This window comes from Eleginops maclovinus, chromosome 14, assembly GCF_036324505.1.
Source record: "Eleginops maclovinus isolate JMC-PN-2008 ecotype Puerto Natales chromosome 14, JC_Emac_rtc_rv5, whole genome shotgun sequence".
Lineage (NCBI taxonomy): Eukaryota > Metazoa > Chordata > Actinopteri > Perciformes > Eleginopidae > Eleginops > Eleginops maclovinus.
Window position 1 is genome coordinate 6,037,573 of NC_086362.1, and position 27,335 is coordinate 6,064,907.

The window sequence follows — 27,335 nt, forward strand, 5'->3', positions numbered from 1 at the left end:
CCCGTATACTTGCTGTGGATGTAAAAAGCTGCATCATCTTGAGGAATGAAAAGACGCACAGTTCATAGGCTGCTTTTTATAATATTGTACCAAACAGGTTTACAACTGTACATGGGGGAAACGTCCCGTATATGATCTGCTGTAGCTACAGAAAAACTGAACGCTCACATCAAAGCCGTTTGTTTTAAATAATTTACAAGAATAAAATAGTATTACAAGAAAGATATAGTGCCTTAGGAAGAAAGCACTGTCCTTGAACTCTTTTCATAGATCTTTTCTGTACATACATTATGTCTTTACATGTATATTTTAGAACAATCCACATCACCAGAATGGAAAGAAAGTGTATTTACAGATATCAAAACAGCTGTAATCAGGAGACTAAATAAATCTACAAACACATTCTATATATCTTGTTTTTTATTAGAAATGTCAGCAAATTGCCTATGTGCGCACACAAAATTAGGAATAATAATAATATGATTTCAACCACGTCAGAGTAAAAAATAGTTTGTAACATTTGTAATAACTTTGACCAATAATGGCAGAGACACAGTATTCTGGGATTCATTTAGTGTAGAGTGATTTTACCGGCTTCTCTACACTGCATCACTTATGAGTAAATCCTACTCCATATAAGTGTGAAGCAGAGAGAAAAACAAAAGCAGCTTTGAGATTCTGTTCCTCTGATACACACTAATTGTTTGTCACCCTGCACGATGTATTATGCAGACGCAAAGTTTCCCTGACTATGACGAATATGTGATGTGGTTTTACTCAACAACACTCTGCCTCTTTCTAAAAAACAAAAACAGCATGTTATTAGGGATGTCCTGAGTTAGGAATTATGGGGGCCTGTGACTCAGCTTATAAAGGCACATCTCCCAAAGGTATCCTGAGGCTCCGGGAACGTCACGACACCGTCTAATGAGACGCTTAGTCCACAATGAGAGTATATTGAAAAGTTGCTGCAGCAAAAAAACAGGCTCAAGATGCTCTGTGACAGGCAGGTGTAATTCTAGGAAAATGGACATTGTACATGATGTGTAGAGTGGATGAAGGGGCTCCCAGGGACAGAACAGAGAATACATTTCCACAGTAAACCTTGGAGGATCTGCAGACTTTAGAGTTTGATGTGGTTTGCTGGTCTTGGGCAGAAGAAGCTCTTCTGGGATCAACCGCTGAGTGATGAAGAAATCAATGTGGTGTCCCCTTCCTCCTGAGCTCCAGTGTGTGCAGGCCCTCCTGCCGGCCCAGCGCGTGCTGCGTTCCCACTTTGTGAGCCGTCTCTGTGGCCGTGATGTCAATCTGAGCATACTTGCTGGAGGACTTTCCTTTCAACACAAAAACAGTTTCTTTTAACTTTAAGTGAGAGACCGAAGGTCTAACATTTTAACTATTCAGCACTGAGGAATTCAGATTCAACACTTTGCCTTGCTACACAAAACTAGCTGCTCTTCGAAGCAGAACGAGCTGAAATGATGAGTGGATTGAAACAAAATTAGCATTTTAGTGGGAGCTTTTAATTTGGACCTTTTTCAGCCTGATCTGTACCACCCTGTGAAAATAATGTGCTCTGTTTCTTCCAAAGCATTCTCACTGCCAGATCCTTTGGACCGTTCAACAAACCAACATTTTTTATTTGAAAAATACGTTTTCTCTGCCGCGGTCCTGTGACCCCGTCAACACCAGTTCCTCAGCCCAGACACACATACTGTCAGAGAGTCTGGCTCCATCATGTGAGAGCACAATGAGCACAATAATTTCATCAAACCTCTTTACCACATCTCTAAACCTAACAGAGTTACATGTTGTTTGATTCCACAGCTGATTCATGTGCAGTGTTCAACAAAGGGACAAGGTAAAGCTCGTCATGATGTCAGTGAGTGACTCAGTCTAATACGGCCACTAAAGGGTGTAACACCGTTCATTAAAAGGAACAACAGAGTAAAGTACGAAAGCCTTTAAACGCATCTTACAATTCTTTTTTCTAACCCAAAGAGGAATTAATGCATTCAAAGAGACATAAATATTGAATGATCGTTAAATGGTTCAGTTGCTTTTGAGTAACAGCTAAATGTGAAATGTAATCATGTTAAATATGAAGCTACAGCTATATAAAGTACGCTTAGCTTAGCATAACGCCAGGACACAGCTAGCTTGTTCGCATACTGAAATAAATCTTGCTTGTTTAATTGGTAATATAAACAAAGCTAAGTTTCACACATATTTTCTTTTGTTACTGTCAAACTGAGCCAGACTAGCTGCTTCTCAGAGACGTTATGCTAAGATAAGCTAACTACATATAGCTTCATAGTTAGCATAAAAAGACAAGTGATATATTTGCGTGTTATCCTCCCGTAGAGAAGCAGATAAGAATTTTGCCATGCCTTATTTAATAATCATTTTAACTTTCAACAATGTGGATAATATAGAATGTCTATCTTTGGGTTCACAGGACATGCCTACTACATACTCCCAAGTACATGGGTTTTCTCTTCCTAAAAGTAAACAGAATATATTTGGGTTTTGGTTGGGTCGAATGAAAAAAGAGGCTTTTGAAAACGTCACCTTGTACTCAGGGGATTTGGACTGAGCATTTTTGTTGCTATTTACTGACATTCTTTAGCCCAAAAAAATAATCATTAGTAAGTGCAATCCTCACCCTCACCATTTAAAGGGATAAAGGATATTCTTGTTTAGTGACAGGAAACCACTGGAGCCACAGAGCAGCAGAAAAATGACTGCCTTTAAAATTCCCCTCATCACCTCTCCCTTATGCATGTCACCAGCATGGCTATAATTCTGTACGCTTCCTTGCGTGAAAATCCAATAAGCAGGACGTCGGGGTTTAATCGCTGACGCAGTAATGCATAAATATGGCTGCCATCTGTCTGCGTTGTGTGTTTTACAGTGTCGTAAAGCGGAGGGAACCAGCTCCTAACAACACATGAATAGTCCCTAGAGGAGGATCCCATTTGAGCCAGTGAATTCGCAGCTGCCGGGATATAAACCGTGTTGCTGACATCAGATAGGAACCTCTCGAGCGCTCCTTGTACTCCTGAGGCAGCGCCGCCGATAGCCGACCTGTCTGTCAATTAGCGCTCAGCGCGGCGTCTCCATGACGAGGACTCAGCTGTCTTTCAGCGAGACTACAGGAAATCAGCTCCGTTCCTTTAACGCTGAACGACTGAAATGAAATTACCGAACAATCGAGTTATCTTGAGCGACTTTTCATCCCCACCTGACATGGATAGCTGCACCGATCAGAAACGAGAGACCGCCGATAACACGGGGCAGCACCGAGGTCACTTTAGTTTGAATTAATTCAGGAGGTGGACTTTCTTCAAGTTCAGACCTTTGCATTAAACGCTCTTCCTGCATCTAATCCATTCAATGTCCTCATTAGATATTCTCATGAATCTTTTATGATTTCTTAATCTAGATCTGCATAAACAGGCCTTCATCATCTCATAGCTTACGATGATTGGCATTTACAGCCTGTCCACACGGGCAGTGCTATTATACAGAGGTGCATTAAAGCAGGAATTAATAAACGTGTCTTATAGATGGAGAGGATTTTGTGTAAGCTTAAGTCAGAAAAATGAGAGAATTAACATTTAAAAGAAGATAGATACTACATAACTACATAACAGTGGTCCAAAAAGTAAATAGTGAAGTTTATGAATCTGACCAGACATTCATTGCTAGCTGTGATGACTTGCTTACTGTCCTGCAGACATGTTTTGTTTGGTGCAACAACAAAAGAAGTAGACGATAAACCTTTCTGAGATCTGCTTGAGTTTTCAGTTTGAATATTTAAGGTGAAAATGTTTATCTGAAGCTTCTTGTTGATCTTGATGCCTTCACATCTGGATGTGATACGATCATTATGGCCCCGTTCACACTGCAGGTCTTAATGCTCAAGTCGGATTTTTTGCTCAGATCCAAATTTTTTGTTTGGCTGTTCACATTATTTTTTAAATGTGGCCTATATCAGACTCCAGTGTGAACTGCTCACAGTCCTGAACTGACCCGCATACGCAGAAGAACAATAACAAAGACGTCACATGCAGCACGCTGTGTACGGAAGTAAACATGGATGCTACTGAAGTCAGCGTTTACAGGTTTCATTCTTAAGTTGTTGTGCAGTGGAAGCTGGCAAAGTTATGAGCAGATGATAACGAGAAGAAAGAGAGCACAATTGTTAATAGGTTTTTGTGGAGCAATGGCTACTACATCTGTACGGAGGTGTGTTTGGATGCGGAGTCGGAGCCAGGAGTGGTGGGATCGTGACGTCTGCCATGTTTGTAATGACCGCGTCCGAGTGACTTCCGCCCCGCTGGCACAGATTTATGATGATTGTCGCTCTAGAATGACGTAAAAGTCGCATGAATTGTGACATGACTGTTCAGACTGAGGTCGCACTGCAAAACATCAGACCTGTATCTGATTTAGGACCACATATGAAAGTAGCCCAAATCTGATTTGAAAAAATCGGATTCCATGTGATTTGTGCTGTTCACACTGTTATATATTGGGCCACTTTTGCCTGCAGTGTGAACGAGGCCTATGACTCTACAGAGAAATGAACTGTTTCCTTACTCTGAGGGGGGAGGTGTGTGACAGTCCCTCGGAGGCCGGGGCCCGGCTCCTGCAGCTCCAGCTCCATGTAGTTGAGCTGCTTCTTGGAGGTGGGACTAACGGGAATATTGACATATGTCACACCTTCACTGCGAAGCCTTTCAGGAAGCGCTGCCTCGGGGGGGAAAACAAACACGGCACCTGTCAAACCAGAGTAACGAGGTGTTAATCAAGATCAGGACATATCGCTGCTTATTTGCTCTCTCCTGAGAGGCGTGAACAGTTATTTTTACTAACAGAATCCTAGAGGACCAACGACTGAATACTTACACCGTTTCTCCTTGCCAAACAACTTAATTTCCATCCCAAAAACCTTGAATACACATAGAAGAGGCATTCAGATGGGATTTCTTATTCCTTTTGAGAATGAACAGTTACTCCAGCGCAGATTACATGGGGATTGGTTTCCATTGGTTACAGCCTGTTCTTTGTAATAAAAATTGTCACAACTCCATGAAAGAGCCCCTGTTGCATTAGAGGAATAACTCCACGACAGGCTGGGGCTACCTGACAATACCTCTTGGATAGACTTGTCTTTTCATGGGATTTTATATCAAACAGATAGCAGCAATCCCACATTTATTTGAAAGGTTTTTTTTGTAATTCTGACCTTAATTAAAAGATAACGGGGAAAAAGGATAGCTAGTGTTATTTTAACACTTTGTCTGCTCTCCATCAAAAGCTAGAAAATGTCTCCCTCTAAGGTTAGTAGCTCTTGAGGCACGTCCTTATCAAACGCCAGCTGATAATTAAAATCATTCAGACTCGCATATCTGCACAAAAGCCTCTATATTCTGCTCCACAGTGAAGCTCAGCCCGTATTCCTCTGAACAGCCTTTCCCCCAGAGGGTATTTGTACATTATCTGAGGCCCCAGAGAGAAATGTTGCATTAAAGTTATTGCCCGTTAAGTCCACCATATGTATTGTTTTTGTGTTAGCAAATCCGATTTTTGAAATGGATTTGAAGTAAAGCCCAAACAAGAGCAGTACAGCAGAAGAGGGTTAGGGATTAAACAGGAATAATTTCATGTTCTCATTTCTTTAAATGTATTTAAAAAATAAATGAACAATGCTATAATAGACCATTTTTAAAGAATTTCTAAAATATAAAAATAAAAGATATCTAAAATAAAAGAATCCATCTCAACTGAATTGGTCTGTGTGTTTGACAGGAAAAAGACAGTGCTGCCTTCATTGCTCTTGATGGATGGATTCAAGTGGAAACGGTAAATCTACTAACCCTAGAAGCCGGGATAGAAGAAGGGATAAAACAGATGTGTAAAATCTGTTTCGTTAATACAGTTTCAGAACAACCGCATTATAATATGTGCATATTTCTGCAAGACGTATCATCCAATTCTACGCCTGACTCAACAATGCCAGCAAAGAGTTAAAAAACGGGTTTGAGTACACAGCGGTTATCTAAGTCTGCATAACTAGAATACTGTGTTCTCTCCAAAGAATAGAGAGTAATAGTAAACTAGAAACACTGAAATGTATCCAGGTTTTAGTGAAGTTACCTGAAAAGAAAGTGACTGGTTTCAGCAGAATCACATTTAGGGCCACATGGTTGTTTGATGAAGGCAGGTTTCATGAAACAACTTTGCTGCTGGCTTTGACTTATTATAAAGTTAATGTTTGCAAAGGTAATGGCTTCGGAATAATGGCAAATGATTGTTTTTCCTATAACCTGCCTTCTGTCTGCCTCCAGGCCGGGGTTCCTGAGATCATTTAGACTCTATTCATGGCATACAAAGAGAGAGGATGACGTTTGAGCGGCGCCGGATATATTTTATTTAGTGTCCGAATCATTTTTCAGATGTATATTGATAAATAATTTCAGCTGCTCTTGCCAGAAGAGTAACAAATTACATAACTTACTGAAGATTTGTCTAAAATGTTGTCCTATATCACAATCCAATCCTCAAAATGTTAGAACAATCATTATTACCTGCAAAATGAATACAAAGCCCTCTCTAGCTTATTAACAATCCTCACTAATTCAGGGCTGAGAGGCGCTGTGTGTCACTGTCAGCTGAATCTGTACCTCACTCACTGATCAACGGAGAAACACTTTGCAGAGGCTGGGTAATGTGCAGCATTCGGTGACTAAAATGATTTCCCCTGCTGTCTTCTCTTCCTTAATGGCAGCGGCTCTTACCAGCAGCTCGAGGCGGGGGCCTCCAGGGGACAATCAGTGAGGAGCCATTAGACGCCAGCCCCGTCTCAATGGGTGCAGCATTTGGAAATGTCTAAGAGGCCCTATCACTAATTGATCAGACACCAAGCAGCCCCCCCCCACTCCCCCACTCCCAGCAGTGTTGGGTTTAATAATGGCCGCCATTACTGCAGTGGGTTAACCCACAGCTGTATGAGCAAGGACAGTCTGCAGAGCCTCTGGGGGGGGGGGTGGTGGGAGTGATACCTGGCTGAGCTTAGTGACCAAACTCAGTCAAAAGGGGACATACGGTTCTAATGACAGCCGTGTGTCCAGGGGAGGGCGACCGGTTTGAGCTGGTTTTCCACCTTTTTACATCGCTCTGCAGGCGGACATCGAGGAGGAGGGGAATGTTACCCACAGGAGGGAGGACTTTAATCAAAATGCAAATATTCCACAAGTCCAAATGTTATATCATGTGTTCAATCATTTAAAGATTACATGATGATTACTGTCCACACACATTATGTGTCACTAAAATGCATCTTTCTACACAGACTCCCCAGCCTGACTTCATCGGGAAACTGTCCTTTGTTTAAGGCAGCAGTCCGAGCCACTGCTGCTAGAAACCAGGCCAAAGATCCCTCTGCCAGGGTCTGTGCGCTGACAGCGAGGGTCATCACATCACCAGATGCTGATTTTGCTGTTGATGAAGTTTGATAATGTATATCAGAGCAGCCGAGTAAGTCAGGAAGTCTCCACTCGGACCTTTGCTCCTGAGACTAAAGGTGTCCTCGTGAACAACGATCAGGTTTAAAGACGCTGTGAAATCTTTTGTCGTCAGAACAGTCTTACAGATTTTAAATGAATTGTTTGGTCACCAATTAATGGGAGTCAATTAAAAAGCCACCAAGAGCTAAATGAACTGAAATAGACATCCCAAAGTGTTATGCAACAGTTTGAACCAAACTTTCAAAAACATTCACCCAGGGTTTTCTTCAAAGCTCATTTCCTACAATTTGTCACCAAGATTTTATTAGATCCATTTTGCACAAACCATCATCAATCTTTGCCGCTCTCTGCCGTCTCTCAAAGTGTTTTCAAACTTCTGACATCACACTCAAATCTTTGACTCATTTCAGTTGCCATGGAGCCGGCCTCCTCAGATAAACCTGAACTCGGCAGCCTCCTGCGCATCCCCGTCCATTACCTGCTCGCTGAGGCAGGATGATGATGGAGTGTGTGTGTGTGTGTGTGTGTGTGTGTGTGTGATGGGTTTGGGGCCACATGGTGACAGCAGCTGCGACTTCCTGCAGCAGGTGTGCTTAGACTGAGGGCATGTTGCAGGGTGTGGGACACCTAAGTGGCCGAACGTCCCCTTGACAACGGTCTTCTCACCTCAGTTCCTGTTTGCTGAGACAGCTGCAGCTGTGTGTGTCTTCTCCTGACACAATGGGGGCTTGCATAACTCAGTGGAGGACTTGGTCAAATACTGATGGATAAATGAAGAGTTCCAGCTGCAGAGAGCCCTGCACGACCCAGAGCTGAGGCTTTCACTCTAAATTAGATTAACAGAAACACAAATGGCTAAAGTGACTAACAGCGCCGCTACAACCTGTCCCTGCAGATACACTCTCCACTACTTGATAATCCGTCCCTACTGACACAGCAGGCCACACAGGTCCTGGCTCTTATCATCTCACGCCTTGACTACTGCAGCTCATCCAGAGAGCAGCTCTTCGACCTCCCTAAGTTCTCCCACACTACCATTCATTTGTCAAACTTCTATTTCTAGGATCAATAGGACAGATTTGTTATCTACTATAAGAAGCATTTCATGTTGTTGTGAATGCAGCACTGTACCATACATGCTATGTCCTCTATAAAAACTGCTTCCTGTCAATGCCACAGTCCATGAACCTGAATAAGGTAACATTATGTGTATTCCTTACATCGTCCTCTGCCATTTCAGTCCCTGAACGCCTCATCAGGCAACAGGTTTGTTGTTTCAGGTGCATCTACAGCTTTGTGCAAGTGGCTCCTGGTTATTGTTAGAGGCGTGGGTAACGCACAGCTACAGACCACCATTGATAGGGTTGACGTCTCACCTTCTGTCTCGTGCAGCAGCCTCTGCTGACCGTAGCTGCCCATCAGCTCGTACTTGCTTTTCTCTTCTGCCTGCAACACACAGAGCAGCAATTAACCGAGAGCTCCGGCTACAGATCTTCTGACATGAGGAAACACTGTCTGCTGTGGCTCACCAATAAGGATGGATAACCTCTGATACAAACACTGTGAGCACAGCTATTATGGGATGAACATTGGTGGTGGAGTGCAGTCTCATTGAGAAGGATTCCTTTACGGGAAACATAAATGGAAAAGGGGTCCACTAATACTACAGTTTATAATATTTATAGAGAAGGGCAGCTGATGACAAACATGTTATTGTTTTTGCCTCTAAAATGCAACACAAAATTGCTTAAATAGAAATATGTATTTACCACTGTTGTCTGCATTCACAGCTTTATATCGCCTGAATCAACAATGTTAGCTTGTCTCCTCACCTGGTTTAGAGTCAGTAACCCTAACCCTAACCCTAAAAACCAGCCTCAGAGCGCAGGCATGGACTCTGACCCGTATCTCAAACTGGCATCAGTCGTTTAGTCAATGAATCTGTCCGACGAGAGTTTACATTCGAGGTCAGATCCTCCGAGGTGGACCTATTGCTGCGTGACTTTTCTTCCTTTAGCCTGAGACTAAATATATTTAGTACTGAGCTTACAAAATGCTAATTTAACTTTAATGTTTAATTACAGATATAACCATAGCTTTAATAAAACAAGGGTTAATCTCATGATATCAGACATCCCCCCCAACATGTAAGGCTGAACACGCAGAGTGACAGAGGAAGTGTGTCAGTGGTTGATAGCAGGGAGACGATTAGAGAGTTTGGATTGGCCTACCTCAGAGCTCCTCTCCTGCGCCCGGCTCTCCATGAGCTCATAAGCAGGATCAGCTCTGCGGCGCTCCTCTTTGCTGTTAAGCCTTTTGTCTGGGGAGAGAAAACACTGTGTTTTAGATATAAGAATTGAAACTACTTGTGCTAATGCCAGGAAATAAATGAATCCCACATTGTTCTTTTACTAAAGCATCCTGTGAAACAAGTCAGAGGAAGAGCTGACTGGGGAGAAATGTGTCCAAACTAATCCATTCAGAACAAAAGCTCATCTCACTGTAAAACGCTTACACGTGGTGCCGGAAACACGAGCTGTCATTATAAAATGATACACATGCAAAGAAGTTTTGGTGGCATTACTTGTCCAACCCATCAAACCAAATCTAATTGTCCCACACTCATTTGTTATTCTGCATGTTTCATGTCGTTTTTTGGGGACCAGCTTGCAACTGGGCAGCATCTGGTTAGGTTAATGCTTACATAAAAGAGCCATACTGCATACTTCACAACCCTCTGGAACACAGTTAGAACTAAGCAACACAACAAAGGGAATCGTCAGCGTGAAGAGAGAAAACAAGCAGTTAATGAAACAGAAGAAGCCAGGCGGAAAATTGTGGGCTTTCTTTTTTTGTGGATGATTTAGAGAACAAAAGTAGGAAACGAAGAGATCCACTTCAAAAGGACTGAAGAGGAAAAGGACACTAAAGGAATCGTGGAGTCTTTGTTGTGAGTAGAAGAGGAGACTGAAGAAGAGGAGACTGGCGTAGAGGAGACTGAAGAAGAGGCCTCTTACCTTCACTGGCCACTTGGGGAACCTGTATCTCTGTAGGCTGACTGTGTGATCGGACGCTGGGAGCCTGATGGAGCGCTTCCTCATCAGCAGCTGCTTCCTGTTGGCTTCTCTTCAGGTGCAGGCCGGTTGGAAACGTTTGAGAAGTTAAAATGCTCCTTTTTGGGAACATTTCAGCAGGCGTGACCCGTGGAGGAGGGTGGCAGTGGTCTGCTCGACACTTGAAACAGTTTTCATAGATGGCCTCTCTCTTGTCTGGATCTTGTACCGGGACACAGGGACCAGTTGGGGCCCATTTGAGCTCATTTCCAAATCTAGGGCTCATCGACTCATACAGGTTCAGGCTGTTAGTCGTGGCCTCCGGCTGCCTCTCTGAGCTTGGAAAGCCTAACAGCTCAGCGAGCAGACTGGCTAGTTTCTCTCTTCCCTTTCTTGGCAGCGGTGCCTCCTTGCTCGTCCTCAATGCCGAGCTGCGGATGCTTCCAGAGCCAGGAGAGGCACAGCGTTTATCCAGACTTTCCCTCGCAGCGCGTGTGCGTTCACTGCATAGTGATTTGTCAACACTTTGATCTGCTGGATTGAAAAGATGATGTTCTGGAGGCAATAAACCTTCAATACACTTTGATTTCTGCTCCAAATCAAATCCTGGAGCTGCCGCTGCTCCAGCCAATGAGGAATGTTGATTATCAAACATGCATCAGCTCTGTTCATGCGGGGATCAATGCATGCTGGGTGACTGCTTCACTTACCTGGTATGGCAGGCACCGCTGAACCACTAACAGGGATGTACTGGGTTCCCTGTGACAGGAAACAGAATTTCACAAGTTAGATTCTTAATGCCACCCGTGTTGATTAGATGAAGTACCCTCTGCTCGTCAAGGCCTGCGTACAGTGGTGTTTAAATATGGGGCATTATGAAGGAAAAGGCTGGAAATGATCTGCGTTTTATTTAACTGGCATCAATCCCATTAGCAAAGACAAAAGCCCACAGAGCATCGATCCATCCCTCAGCACTTTCACAGACTTTCTTAGTCATCTTGTCTGAAAAATTCACACATTTTCGTCTCCCAATCTTTCTTCCTTTTGATTTTCTTTCCCAGCTTTCTTTTACCAAATTTTAATTTCGGAATATTTCTTCAAAATTTGCCTTTTCTTCCTTAAAGATTCGACTTTTAAAAATGTCCCACTATTTTCTCATTGTTCTAACGCCTTTTTCATGCGGCCCTTTACAGAGGAATGAGATACATCAGGCTTGCTACGCAGAAATAATGGTTCGTAGGGTTTTTAGAGGGGAATTGTTAACATGATGGGGGTTCAAGTTTCATATATTGTGATATCAATAAGGCAATATTTTTGAGACGTATATTTAGATATGTTTTGACATTTTTCTTTAACTGTGCGCCAACAAACAGTACAGGGGCGGATTGTGATGAATGCCCCCCCCACGCGGCTCCTGTCTGATCAGCTCACGTATCAGTCATCACACCAAGGACTTGGCTGAAAGGAAACAGAGCATTTTGTTTGCTAATCCATTTCAGTTTGACTTTTTGACTTAATGCACTACCAGCAGGGGGGGCTATATGTTTGGAGTATTCCAAACCTGCAGCTGGTATGGACACACCGGAGAAAGAACTTTCATTGGTAAGGAGTAATTATAGTTCCATATCAGCCTTAAAGAGTGCAATGCTGTTTCATAATGCGTCGTTTCTAATGAATTACATCGAAAACCGAGAAATAAACTATGAATATAAAACTGGTGTTTATGATCTCTTCACATCTTCATATCAAAGCGCAAACAAGCTGATCCATCCTGAAATCCAGCAACAGTTACTTACTTAGAGTGGAAAAACAAAGTAAAGCCGAAACAGTAAATTACTGGAATATGTAATAGTCAGACATGAGATTATATTCATAAATATAGTACTTTTTTGCAAAATGACAAACCTCTGGATTCAGAAATGCAAATGTGAATATTTGCCTGTATTTTTAAAGTGTATTTATCTCGATATCTTTGGGTTTTGAATGGTTGGCATGTCAAAACAAAAGATTTCAATATGTGAACTTGGGCTTTGCTAAATCTGGACGGGCATTTGTTAGTCATTTCTGACATTTTTTGGACCCAAACGACTCAGAATGAATGAAGGAGACATCTCCACCAACTCCAGGACCTAAAGCTGAGGAGAAGAACACCATGACTTACCCTGGAGACAACCGAGCGTCAGGGTTAATATGGAGGTGTTTTGACCTCAGTTTATTTATCCTTGGTATAAAAACCATAAATACATTTTGACTTTCAGTTTGGAGATACCACAAACTGTTTGAGTCAAGATATTCAATGGATGTATAGGAAGTGAGAAACGGGCAAGACACTCCCAAGGTCTAAATCATCATGACACTGACAGACTGACTGAGCTGCTGAAACGCTCACTCGCTCAGCCGATGGATCAGGGACGGCTGGTTATTTTGTCACCAAACTCCAAAGGTCATATTGACAGCAGGCTACGGAACAGATGATCAGGGAGGAGAGCGCCTGTCCACACAGGCTGCTACTGTAGCAGGGAGTGACACAACAGCGTAAAAGTAGTCTTCATGCAACAGATGGCTGATGAGAGTACACTCACATCTGAGCTGGCAGGAGAAGGAAATGAACATCAATATGTTTTTCTGCTTACCTTAAATCCGCCACAAACGGAGCAGATTGTCACAATGGTTTTGGGGGCGGCTGTGTCACTGGTGGGCGTCCCCTTGGTGTTCCTACCCTCCTCCGAGGGGCCGTCTATCTGTTCACTGGCTGACTGTGTGTCAGGGGCTTCTGAGTGACCCTCAGAGGTCAGGGTGCTGCTTTCACCCCCCTGAGCTGAGTCTGTGAGGCCCTGAGAGGCAGGAGTGTCCTTAGTCAGCATGGAGGGCTCATTGTCTTTGGCCCCCCCACTCCCCTCCTGTAATACACTCCTGGGGCTGTCGTACAGATACCTCAGAGATGAAGGGGTTTGGTATGGTCCGGTTGGTATGGCCGTGGTGCAAGTACAGGGGCTCAGGTCTTGAGCCAGGTGGGGAGGCAGGCTGAAAACAGAGCCGAAGTCCTCCCCGGGGGCGATGTCCAGGCTGCCTGTGTAGGAGGAGAAACTCCCGGAGTAGGAGGAGTGGCTGCCGGTGGCGATGCCGCTGTCGGAGGAGCTCTGCCGGCCGATCTCCTGGAGCTGCCGGGGGGGCTTGGTGGCGGGCCGGCTCACACCCCCCTGGTTGACGGAGAGCTTCTCGATGCTCTGTAATGCCAGTTTAGATCCCGCGTGGCCAACGCTGTCAGTCGGGACGGAGGACGGCTCTGTCCAAATGGCCATCCGGCTGTTGATGCTGCAGTCTGATTGGCTGGTGTCTGACGCGTCCGAGGAACCGGATATGCTGCGGTCGTCCCCCCCGGCAGACGCGCAGTACGACACTGCTAAGACACACAACACTGATAAGAACTTTGATGAATGTTATCAAAAGCTGGAATCAAACCCCTTTTAAGCGTAAATAAGGCATCATAACATCATCTATCTTGCCGCTCCCTCCTGTATCCAGAACAGAAAATGAACAATAATGACAATTCTGCCTTCCTCCTTTAAATTTAAGCACCACTTCATTTAAAGCAGATGTATTTATGTATTGGTGTGGGAGACAGATCACTGCAGGAAGGAATGATACTTTTGGGATGGATATATAATACAGGGATATATATTCAGTACTTTAACCTGCAGCTGTTTTGGAACCCAGTCCCATGCTGTACCTGTGCTGCTCCGGTGAGAGAGCATGCTCAGCCGTTTCTCCAGCTCCTGGGCCTCATGGTTTAACTTCTCCTCCGAATTCGCCTGACTGCCACTGGGGTCTGCATGGAGAACATCAAAGAATAACTCACAAAGGCTTCATTTGTATATAAATAAATACATCTACAGACTTAAAGCAGCAGACCTTGAATTAGAGCTGTAAATATGTGAAGACACGGTGAGTTTAGCGTGTCTTGCTACTGCCACTAGAACGTGGGATCAAAAGAGACGCAGCTGTGGAAACACATCCAACAACAACTCCAGAGAGAAGGGACACTGAGCCACAGGGTCTCACTGACGATAAAGGTGAATGTGTGAGCAACAACATGTTAGTGAAGAGTATAACACTTTGCCAGGACAGTTGTGTACTATGATTTGAGAGTATCATGCCTCTGGGGAAGCGGGAGCGGGTCACACAGGGGAACACCTCGCAGTATTTATGCAACATACGGGGGTTATAAATAGCGCTGCCATGTGGATGTGTTGGTACGCACTCTGCTGCTCGTGCTCTTCAAGGATCTCATGTACTCTGCACCGCCAAGGTCAACTTTAAAACTGGATCGATATTTTCCCTGCAGCAGCGATGTGGTAATGGGACTGAATTCCTTCATGTGGACGATCGATTTACAGCACACAACACTGTTCCCAAATGAAAACGTAGACGGGGAAACACTTTACATTACTTTAGTAAGCCGTGCCCCTTGTGTCCCTTGTCTCATTAAGTTGAATACATCAGATTTTAAGATTCTTCTCCTTTTAAAATCCTGTCTTTATCTTCAGGACTAGCAGCTGTTTGTGTTACTGGTGTTTAAAATGTTTGAACTAACATTTAACGATTATAATAATTAACTTTAATATGGTGCTGATTTTCATTTCCTTGTCCAAGACGCACGTGCTTCAAACATTTCTCAAACTCATGTGCATCTCAGCAATTCAAATAGTTAATAAAGCTTCTCAAGTTCAGGAAATGTACTTGGCCCGAGGAGACCTATCTACAGTCTGGTTTAGAGGATCATATTAAATGTTTTACTATTATACTTGTACATTCTAGCCAGAATGTTCTGATTACATCCAATAGTTATTTTCATTATAACTACAAGTGATTCTCATTAGTTTGTATTACATTTTTTAATCACAGTTTAATTTCATCAGGACAAGATGGATCTTGGTTTCAAAGGCTCTGTGTGGCATGTAAATGTAATAGTACAAAATGTGCCAGAAAAATTGTAATCATACAAACTGAAGCACATTTCGCACTGGTTGTCATGGCTGCAGCCAAACAGAAAAGGTACGGTTCTGCCTCTGAACCGAGAAATCTGTGGAAAATATTATCGAAGTTTACCACAGCCTCTCCCCTCACTGCTGCTGTTTAATACCCATCAGTCTCATGTGACGCCTTTACCTCTTTAAAGAAGTACAGCCAGAGGGTCAGGAAGGGGCGGGGGTAATATCTGCTTGACTGACAGGTGTCTCAGCCTATCACACAATGTATTTGGTTGGGTTGCTCATCCCAGCTAAACTCAGAATCTAAACTGAATAAACAGACACGTATTGCACTTACAATAGGAGGACAGAATTGTAAATCATGAAATAGTTTATAAAATATAAGTTTGTAAGGAACAGTTTGACATTTTGGGAAACATGCTTCACCTGACATTAAATATGAAGCTATAGGCATTAGCGGGTTAGCTTAGCATTAAGTGTGGGGAAAAAAATAGAACTTAGCTACATACACAAAATTAACCAAGTTCTTTCTGCTCTTTTTCTTGCCATTGTGACATCTATTCCCTATGTCTGATTACTTTTGTATGTAATGAGAGGCAAGGGGAGGTGGAAACAGTACAGCATGCAGGGAGGGGCAGCTGAGTGAGCCTGGGAACAGAATGGCGGTAAATCCGGACAGAGACAGACCACGATGTGAAGAAGTCAGAATGAGAGACACAATTGAGGACTGCAGAGAGGAATAAGAGTATAACATCAGAGAGAGGGGAGGGGAGCGTGGTGGGTGTCTGAGTATGATATGAAGTGGGGGGGATAGCGGTGGAATCCTGTGGATGAGGTTACATACATGCCCGGAGTGATTAGGAGGCTTTGGTTGCTCTGCTGGTGTGAGGCTTTGACCCCTTGCTCTCGCGCCGACATCCTCCCCGCTATTTATTCTACTACGCTCCACAATGATAGGAGCATGAGCTCAACCTGTGATTGGGCGGCGAGATGTGAGAGAACCAGAATATCCACGAGGCCCCACGGCTGCCTGCGCCGAGCGCTCTGTTGAGTGGCACTCTGGGTGAGAATCAACGTGTTAAAGTAGACAGCAGGAGAGCAGAAAGTGTCTCACAGCTTCAGTTATATTAGACCTGGCAGACAAGCTGCTGACATTACAAAAATAAAAGCAAAATAAGAGTTTAAAGACACCAAGTTCTCTTTGTTTTTAAGAACTCGCCATCGAGTGATAGTTCTCTCTGTTGATTCGTCACAACTTGTGTTCCTTTCCCATCTTAAGCCTCATTATTATTCAATTCAAGAGTAGGATTGATATGTGTTGAGGAGGAACAGACCCTCCATTATTCCCCATTATGAGTTTGTTGTTACAGTTAGATTAAAAGGTGGGTAAACTCAGAAAATTGTGAATAATGCCAAACACAATCTCCCAGAGTCTACACTGATGTTTACCAAATGTTTGCTCAGCAACCCTAACCCCATTTTCAATCACGTAACACAAAGAAAGCAGACGGTCCTCAGTACGGTGAAACTGGAGCCATGAAGGTTGTAATTTTATGCTTGAAAAATGTTCATTACAGAATTTGGGATTCATTTTCTTTTCTGCTTTCAGCACATTACATTAACAATGCAGAAATGATGTTAGAAAAACACAAACTGCAGTGAAAAATGAAACTTTTAGAAAGTCAAAAGAAGCGCTGTCGGGTTTCGGGTGGCAGGAGAATAGAGGAGGACATGCTCAAGGCTCAATATACAAGCAAACTAACTGTTACACAGACACTTTAACAATACTCCTTTAAGTCTTTGCAAACCTTTTTTATCATATCATGATGTCCACATATTGAGTCTTTAGCTTGGCACCTCTGAAATCTTGCCAGATGACCCTGCTGTAAGACGAGGTAAAAAAAATCATAATGGCTATTTGGAACGCAGCCCACCCCCCAGCAGCACCATACATACACTACAATTCAATTTGCTGCCTTCATCACAGTTGCTACAGTAGTCGTCCTCGTGTATAAGGTGACCCTAAGCTCTATACGCACTGTGGCACACTTCAGTCAGGGGTCAGGATGTTTGACTAAAACTATAAATTGCTGCCTGGGTTAACCCAATTACATAAGAAGCAGCTGTCATTCATAGTTTGGGAACATCAAAGCCCGTCCGTCAGCGGAGGACTCCTCTGACTCATTCTGCCAAAAAGGCTTGGATCCTAGGAAGGCAGCAGTCGCTTGGATCCTAGGAAGGCAGCAGTCGTCGCTCTGACGGTTCCTGGAGGCAGCGGGGGGAACCGTGCACACTCCCCTGCAGTTTAAATGTTGACTTCATTGTTTGCTCATATTCCTCGGCAACAGCGAGGCTATCAATTATCTAAATGAGCTTCACGTGAGGACCCGCCTGCTCTTTAAATAATAGTGCTTATACTAAACGCCCCTGTCTTTTTGGATCCCTCACACACTGCTGTTTTTCCTCCCCAGTGAAGCAGCTCTGGTACTAACCTGGCAGGACTGGCCGCAGTCCAAACGGGCCTCTGGTGGGGGAGATGCCTCTGACGATGCAGTCGAATAGAAAGCTGATCTGCTCGCTCTCAGCAGAGGCGAGCAGGAACACACCGGCCCCTGTGGAGAGCACACTTTGTGAGTGTCACGTTAGATTTGCAGCCACAGATATTCTGTCGTTAGTACAATTTCACTACACAGCAGGCAATAAATAAGAAGTATATCACAACAAATGAGTACCTTGAACTGTCAATATTATAGATGCTGACTATTATTCTCATCATCAATCACTGGGTTGTTCTATATGAGACGTCTACCTCGCGTCCCCTGAAGTCATTAGGAATAATCAACACTGTAGATCCATTAAATAAACACTTCAGTCTGGAGCAACAGATCGACCCCGAGTCCCTCAAGCCATGCTGCTTTCAGGGCTTTCTGTGAAAAATGACTATTTTAAGATATTTGCCAGTTAAATTAAATTGTGTAAATGTTCTGTACGTGCTGATACTAAACTGATCTACTCAAAGTAACTTTCTTGGATAAATAAAGGCGTGTCTTTCCCACATTTGGAGGCCATTTTGGAGTGTTGCCATTCTATAAATCAAGACTATATCATCAAATAATAGGTAAGCTGATCTGACAAAGCATTCGTTACTTAACTATGTTTGAATACCTTTGTGTATGGAGGTTTGATACTCAGCAGTTGTTGTTTTGGATGTCTTTCATATCAACTCAGACCGTCAGAGAGGTCACGCTCCCCAGAGGTCTCCTGTGACAATACAACTGTCTGTCCATTACGAGGTGTCCCCATTAAAAAGGTCGCCGTGTCGCCCTGGGACCACCCATGTCAAAGCTGGCGTCAATCACATTCCTAACACCCCCCTCACAGTCAGCAGGCTAAAAGTCAGCAGTAAAACAAATGTCTTCACCTGTCGGGACTTAAGATCTATTGCCTTCTGAAGTGGATGATATGGATCTAATTAAGATGAAGAGATTCAGTTAATCTGATTCTGCCCCCCCCCCGAGAGAGATTACTACAGTCAGACTCTGAGGTGGACTTTAATCTCTTCTAATCTTTGCTTTATGAGCTGTAACGTCGCCTCATGTTGTTTGGCAGCAGGTGAACATCAGGTGCACGGCCAAGAGTACCCTCAAAGCAAAACAAAGGACAGGTGGCATGGCTCAGTTAGTTGCCAGTTCAACAGTAACAGCTCACACAGACCCCTCTGTTTCACCCCTCACAGCTTCGTAACCAAGGGACGGAGGTGATTAAATAGGTTTGGGAGTGGGAAATGTAAACTAGCAAACTCATCCATGCATACAATTTAAATTGCGGTATAACAATCTTAGTCATTTGAACTAATTGTTTATAAATTATTCAGGAATAAATTAAGTCAAAATTAAACAGAAAGTAGTGGGAAACATTCATTTCAATTTCAGAATTTTTCAAAAGCTGGAACCAGGCAACGTTTGGCTTTGATAAATTACTAAAATTATAAATAAAAATAATATATTTTTAATGCTGGTTCAGTTTGTAGTCAAGATTTTAAGCAATTTATGGATTTATTTTATTTCATGAACCTTTCTTTTACATCCATGTGTATTCGACTGCTGTATGATACAATTTCCCCACAAAAACATCCATAAATTCATATAAATCCATTTGACTTTCTGAGGAAATATTGTAGCTCTTATATCAAGAGGGTTATTTCTAAAACACACTTTGGCTTCTTGCATTTACTACTAAAACAAACTGAATAATTTAAAACTCTAGTAGGATGTGAACCAAAGGTCGGACAAATGAAGCTACAACCAAAGCGATATGTACACCCCCTTACACAGCGTCTCCTCCTGCGGTGGATAAACTGTGCCGAGAGATTACATGTCACAGGAATGCGCGCCCTTCAACATCTCCCACTCACACACACACACACACACACACACACACACAACACACACAACACACACACAACACACACAACACACACACACGTCCTTTTGTTGTTCCTCTTTTTCTGTGCGTAACTTGTTTGGGATGTCTGATATTATGTCAGATCCTCTGCTGAAGAGGTAATGGAGCAGAGTAAATCACATTCTGAAGAGTCATGTTTCCAACGGGGTCATCGTGTGTCCGCGACGCTCTGATGTCTCTGCCGCCCCCCCTGTCAGCCTCTCTCCCCTCCAGGTGTTGACATGCACCCGTCTCTGCATTAATGGTTCCATGTCTGTTACAAGATGTAAAGTATGCTTTGCCCCATGACAGGGACACGTAGGCAGAGCTGCTGTAACTGAGGGGGAACTTCTGCTCCTCCGAAATAATGCATGATGTTGAATTTTGGGCACAGCAGGGGGGGATCTCGCAGACTGAATCATTTCCCCCAGTCATGAGGCAGCTGTTTTACTAATGCAAAATTCAATGAGTCAGGGAGGACCACATTAATGAGGAGAAGCGAAAAATATGCGAGTGCCATCACGTCATCTGGCTGCCATTACTCATCCTGGTAAATGTAATAACCGGTAGCCCATATTTCACATTATACAGCAACATCACGTCTATATGTAATAGCTAAACATCTCACTTCAACACTTTGAATGAATCTGCTGCTACAGGCTCTCCATAAGGTTTCTAAAGAGGGATTTGGGCGCATTCAGCCACATGAGCTTTGGGGTAATCGTTGGACAATAAGGACTGGATCCATTGATGCTGGAGGAGTTAGAGGAGAGGCCAGTCAAGTTCTTCCTTGGTTGGAAGCAACCATTGTTTTAAAGTGATTTCCTACCAGAGGACACTTTCCTAGAGGATTCTTCTGCAGCTATAAGATAGTGGAGCAGCTCAGTTCATTTGAAAAAATAAACAAATCGTGAGATTCTTTATAAATATAAAACCCACTGTAGATTTTAGCAGGAAAATACCAAAATAGGAGTAAGTATGTTTAATTTCACCATAACCCACAATAACCAGCTTTGAAAGGACGACAGAACAGGACTAGCCTTGGTTTTCCTGAAACACCTGAACACTGTGTGCTAGGATTAAGATTGCATAAAACTAAATAACAAGCAAACAAATGAGTTCAAATTGAGGATAAGTTATGGATACATGGCCTACATCTGTAGCTTCTACCACTCCAAGTGGTGGTAGAATGAATGCCAACTTAGCATGAAGCTAAGCGTTAGAATGCAACATTTCCACGATGACTACGACATGTATGGGCTCTGATCTAAAGCCTAAGATCCACCAGAGGGGCACGAACCCTCTCACATGGCTCTACTATCCTGATTCCTCCTAATTGGAACTAAGTGAATCCATAAGAAGCAGCCCCACATAAGAATGACACAAAAGCCCTTCAGCCTTCTAACTGTGGCATGTTTTAATCTCTGAGTTTTCCACAACGTGATGGTACTGGTAAGAAGCCTCTCTTCAACAGACACTGCTGGATAAAAGCTACAAATGAATCATCTTGAATCCCAGCCAGTTATTATTTGGTTGGTTGGAGAGAGACGTAAGGAAAGCACAGCGCAGATTCTCCTTTGTTCAGCAGTTAGCCTCTAATGATGCAACCTGATGTCACAGCATGGAGAAGATGTTGATACTCCAATAAGCTGTTATTTTAAAGCAGCATTAGCTAGTTTTGCCTGAACTTATCAGTGTGAGGTAAATGTTGATTGCACAATGTAATGGCTGTAATAACAGCATCAGCGGTGAAAGTGGTTCCCTGTTGGGAACTATCTGCCAAGAAAATAAACCCTCCATTAAGAGCACAAAGGAAGTGCGTCAAGCCTTGGGCAACCAAACCAGAAAGAGGAGAGCAGTTTGTTTTCCTTGGAAGCCGTCTCCAGGTACCAGAGATTATTCATGTTAATTATTTGCAGTTACTTTTCACAGTGGCGGAAATGGCAGACAGGTGGGGAAGGGTTTGTAAATTGTGTAGTTTTTCTGTTTGTTCTAAACACTGATATATTAAGTATTGAATGCTCAACACATCAAACTCTCACTGTTTTTATAATTCTTTGAGTTCCAGCTCGTGCTTCCCAAACAGAAGTGTGCCGTTACAGCCAAATTATCCAGAACCATCAGCCAAACACAAAATCCCCCTTAATGAAGCCTCATAATACCTAAATGACGTAAACTAAAACACATCCAGCAAAGAGCAACCACATAAAGCAATAAACTTACAGTATCCACATCTCGTCCCTCCCTCGAACACAAATCCGTTGGGTACGGGTCCATATCTGCGCAGGTCTGGAAGGTTCCAGTGGCCGATGATAGCAGGCGGGACGTCCCGGGCTAAAGCCAGGAGGTTGTTGCACAGATGAAGAGTCGCAGGCCCGCTCTCCAGCTTGGTCCCTGGTAAGACTCCAACACTGAATCTGTGGACTGAGCAAACAGAGAAACGGTTCAATAATGAAGAAAGGAAAACAGCTTTAATTCTCAATTTAACTCCAATACTATTTCACCGGGCCAGTACAGCCTGCCGTAGGAGTATCGAAAGAATCTCTTTTATAATGTACTGACATTCAGAGGAGTGTCGGCGTTAAAGATTCAGCCCCAGCAACGCTTAATTTACAATAAAAAGTGTGAAGAGAAGTGCTTGAAAACAGGGTTTTTGTTTAGAGCTTTGCTAGATTCAGTATTTGTCTTTACAGCCTTCACGTCTGACATAATCGACATACAGTCACAAGCAAAGACAATAAATAATAGACACATAAATGCTAAGCTTACATGACTAACATAAATAACAGGAAGCTGTTTTATTTAGGGCTGCCATGGCAGATGGGATTGAACTTCCCCATAACCTCCTGCTCAAATAGAAATATACTCACTGAAATTAGGAGGAGCTGGTAGGCAGAACATAAATAACCATCTCTCCTTGTTTCCAGTCTTAAGGCTAAGATATTCTGACCAACAGCTAGAGGCAGCTTCATATACTGCTCAGACACGAGAGCCGTTACGAATCTATTTTATTAAATGTCCCCATGTCATTGGACTGTTTTGAGGAGCTGCACCATGGATGGCACAAGAACCCAAAGTTTTTCCCTTAAAAACTCCTGTACACATAACTACATGTTACAAATGTACCGGGGGGTTTAGACAAATGACGTCCTGTTCAAGCGTTACATTTGGGAGACGTGCAGTTCTTCTTCGCTACAGACTTTATTCTTCCGACAAATGTGTAATTTGCGATATTATACAAGTACATTTGAATTAGAAGTTTCCCTGATAATACTTTATTGTAAGGGCGGTTACGTCATCTATCAGCAGCCTTATCAGAGGTACTATTGACTTGCATTATGGTGTGTTCAAGCTCTGCCTAACAAACTGCCTGGACTTCTGTCAGAATCCATTGACATGCAGCGGAAGAGAGTCCAGGAAAATTAGCAGCAATAAGTCTTCACATGGGATAGCAAACACTGTGTCCTTAAAAGTGATTATTTCAGCACCGATTTGATTTCATCCGCCAATAAAAGGCAGAATCAGCTGCACACACAGAATGAGATCAGTGAGCTAACTCTGAACACAGCAGGCTCAGATCTGGAGCCCAAAGCAATCAATCACAGCCTCCCAAACATCTGTGTAACGGAGTGTACTGTGAGTTTGTGAAACTCCATTTAACTCATGCGTGGGGTTTCCCAGCGGCTCTGAAGACTTTAACTGCGCTAAACTAACTCTTCAGGTGAGACCGATAGAGGCGAGGATGTGGAAATGCTGGCAAGACGCGTCACATCATTACTCAGGTTAAGGAAGATTGATGTGTTGTCCCAAAGAACATCAAAAGCTGCGCCCACTGTGGCCCTCAGCCCAGAGTCTCGCAGGTGACATTTCTGATAGCTGGACACACACACCTTCGTAAACACACACTCTAATTCTCAGAACACACAGACCCAGGAGCATCCATGCAAGCAAACACACATATGCCACATGGGAAGGAACAACTGCTATGCAATTTGTCTCTAGCACCATGTCCTCTAGCACACAGGCAGGTCCCATAACACTGTCATTAGTGACTGCTTTCAGATTCAGCTGGAGTCCGGTCACCAGCTCAACAGTCCAATGCTATTTTTAGCGCCTATTTGTTTATCTTTTATATAACTTCCATACAATGGATTCATAGAGCATGGATATAATAACTAAATTCAAGTGCCATCATTTCTAAAAACCTGTAATCAACCTTTAAAACCTTTTTTACTGACTATTCCAGGTGGGATTTACTAAACGATCCCTACCATTAGAAGCAAATGACTTAGTTGTGGGTTAAGTGAAGTGAAAATAAAGCAGAAGCATGTGACAGGGTGCCATTAGCGGTTTTTAGGCGATGTTTTTCACTTTTTATGTGTACAGAAACAGTAATATAAATGTTGTTTCATGGAGCAATCGTATAGGACCAGAACTGTATTAAAAAAGGGCCAACAGTAATTGAAAACTCACTCATAACAGCAGCAGAAACATCCTATATCCATATCTATGTAAAAATCTGTACCACGTTTTTGCCATCCTTAAATTAATCATCAGTCAACATAACTGCAACTTTCCTATAACGGTGCATCAGAACTCTCCGTCCTTCACTTGCTGCAGAGCTGGCCCCTGGATAAATTCAGAAACTGCTGACCCATCTTTTTCCTCAGGCGGAACTCGAGGGTCAAAACTTCACTGAATATTCCCAAATACAAAATCAAAAGTGATGGCTGTTGAGGGCAGTTTGTTTGCTTCTATAATGTTCTTGCTTTTGTTGACATATGAACTTCTGAACTCTAACAATAGAAAGGTGCAAATATACTTTATGTTTTGTTTACAGGTTTGGCAAAATCGCAGGGCACTTTGGGTTCGGGTTCTTTGACTGCACTTGTTGATCGTTATTATCGTAAAATGTTTCATCTTGAATTGTTTTGAGCACCGGAAATGAAACACTAGGCTAACAAAACTGCATCTCCTCACCTTCTCCGAGGCTGTATCGTAGGCGGGCGTCCCACGCCTGCAGGGCCTCCTTGCTGTCAAAGCCCAGTAGAGCAGTCTGGTTCAGGCAGAGGATGGTGATGGTGAAAGCCACACCTTCAAACCACTGTCCCGCTTCCACTCCGCAGATCTCCTCCAAGGTGACACTCGCCCTCTCCTTGTTGCCCTGAGCTTTGTCGGATTTGTCTTTAAAAACCAGCAGCACTAGGCAGTCTGGAATCAGAAAGTACGTACCAGACAACATTACATTTTTACATTACTTTAGAAGCAGCCGTTCCCTGAAAACAACTGGAAACAGAAACACATTAAATTACATTGTCAAATATTATCAAAGTATTCTGACACACAGTAGCTATTGTAGTGTCATGTAGTCATGTGGCACCTTCAAACAATCAGTGTCAACTGACAAAACAACACTGTGTGTGTGTGCATCTCACTACACACACACACTTAACCCACATAACTGAGGCATGAGCGCAGACAGCTGTGATAACACTGACATCCAAGATCTGAAGAGGAGCAGCGCTCACCTCAGTATAACCTGTGGAGCATGTTAAGCACCAGATATCTAAAAGAAACCTCTCTGTGTAATGCAATACAGACTCTTCGTCACTGTGAATCAGAGTTTTTAAAAATACCGAAAGATGTAAGATAGACAGCCTTGCACTCAACTTCATGTAAGCTGACGCCTCCTCAGAAAATGGGACTAAATAACACAAATTCACCCCAGAGAACATTCATGGTGCTTCTAAAAATACAGCAGGGCTCATTCTTTCATAATTGAATTTGCGTATGGGCTCAAATAAGGGTCAAAAATAGTTTGAGCTTGTGGTATCATGCTTAGAAATATTTGGAAAACTGTTTTAACCTGAGAAAAACCTTGTAATGGAAATGCAACTGTGTGGAAAGAAATGTGAATTATTTGGGCACAATTTGAGTCATGGTGAGGCCACACACAAAGCAGGGAACTGTGAAATTCAATTGAACACAGTTGAATGCACGTTTAAAATAACATGTTAACCCTGTATTTACAGCCAATTCAGAGCAGAAAGTTGCACTTTAAATGTTCTTCCTTCAAAATATACCATGACCTTCTGCTTTGAATCGTACTTGGCAGAAACTGTTGCAACCTCGCTGTTATTCCACACATTATTCTCCCCACAAAAACAGAGCTTTTCTACCCACATACTCGAATGTCTAAAATAGAGATTTGTCACAGGTTTAGAAAAGGTTGAAAAACAACAACATGTTTTCTTTATTCAGTAGTTTAAAATAGATTTACTGAAGTACTGTCATTTCTTTGCTACTTCTGCTCCACTACATTTATTTAACACCTCTATATACTGAGGCAGATTTGGATGATGTGGAATATATAAACCTTAAATCAGACTTTAGTTACACCTGGAGTAAATTCACAAGCTATAACCTGCAAGTCAATACAACTAGCTGCACCTTTACCAGCTTTGATAACACTTTAATGCATTCATATTTATATTAAAAACATATGATATATTGCTCTGAAATTGACCCATCTGAATAATAACTACTTTATAAGTATATCTCGATGCTAATACTTTGTACTTTACTTGAGTAGCATTTTGACTGCAGGACTTTCACTGTAACGGAGCATTCCTACATTCTTAAGTGCAATATCTGATAACTTTTTCCACCTCTGTCTTTATTTCACAAGGTATTACTCGTTTGAGCCTTATTTGTGCCCACAGAGTTCTCAATTAACAAACACCAGCACGGCCTCATCAATACACGAAAACACACCTGATATTTTCAACTGCTAACGAGCTAGCTTCGTCCACTGGCGTAGCTAACGTGCAAAAATTGCGTCAAAGTATTACGAGTATTTTAAACTGCCTCAAGAAACCAATGTGTAGTCTAAAAAAGCCGCCGGAAATAACAAAGCAAACTTTACCTGCTACAGGCGACGGCTTGCGAAGAACGAGCCACCTAGTTTTCCACTGTGAAAGAAAGCACAAAGTACACACACACTTGTTTAAGCACAGATGAAAGTGCGGGGAATTACTGAAAGTACTCACTCAAATGTAGTCACGCTAAACACCTTTTTTCCATCTCTGAGTCTGGCATATCCCTCCACGACAACAGAATCCGTCATCTTCAGTCATGGTTCCTGACAGCTGCACGGTCGCTGCCTGAATGAAGGGTCACTTTCAAAATAGCTGCTCTCCCTGCTGGAGGGGCACACACTCCCCCCAGCAGAGGCACATGGAAAAAGGCATGACCACTATCTGTCGGCCGGCCATGCTGCTGCCACCTGGGCTTCGGCCGGAGGAAACATCATT

The 27,335-nt window shown here is 42.9% G+C and overlaps 1 protein-coding gene and 1 long non-coding RNA gene across 7 annotated transcripts in view; one reads left to right on the top strand and one right to left on the bottom strand.

Moving 5' to 3' along the window:
• Window positions 1–18,269, top strand: part of LOC134876249 (uncharacterized) — a 101,401-nt gene extending 83,132 nt beyond the window's left edge. For both annotated transcript variants that reach the window (XR_010167384.1, XR_010167388.1), the window contains one exon: window positions 18,051–18,269. This is a non-coding gene — a long non-coding RNA (uncharacterized LOC134876249). The remainder of the gene's footprint in view (window positions 1–18,050) is intronic.
• Window positions 62–27,251, bottom strand: LOC134876245 (protein Dok-7-like). 5 transcript variants are annotated; one of them, XM_063901190.1, is made up of 13 exons: window positions 27,095–27,251; window positions 26,948–26,993; window positions 25,003–25,233; window positions 22,246–22,446; window positions 18,072–18,191; window positions 14,319–14,417; window positions 13,222–13,988; window positions 11,299–11,347; window positions 10,553–11,122; window positions 9,767–9,855; window positions 8,912–8,981; window positions 4,606–4,785; window positions 62–1,334 (listed from the first exon to the last, which is right to left on the bottom strand). In XM_063901190.1, the coding sequence occupies exons 1-13, from the start codon at window positions 27,146–27,148 to the stop codon at window positions 1,198–1,200; spliced, it is 2,613 nt and encodes an 870-aa protein (XP_063757260.1). In that variant the 5' UTR covers window positions 27,149–27,251; the 3' UTR covers window positions 62–1,197. The 5 variants fall into 5 exon arrangements, with proteins under 5 accessions (XP_063757260.1, XP_063757259.1, XP_063757262.1 ...); XM_063901189.1 differs by having other exon boundaries at window positions 13,222–13,991; XM_063901192.1 differs by lacking the exon at window positions 10,553–11,122.
• Window positions 27,252–27,335: the final 84 nt, after the last annotated feature.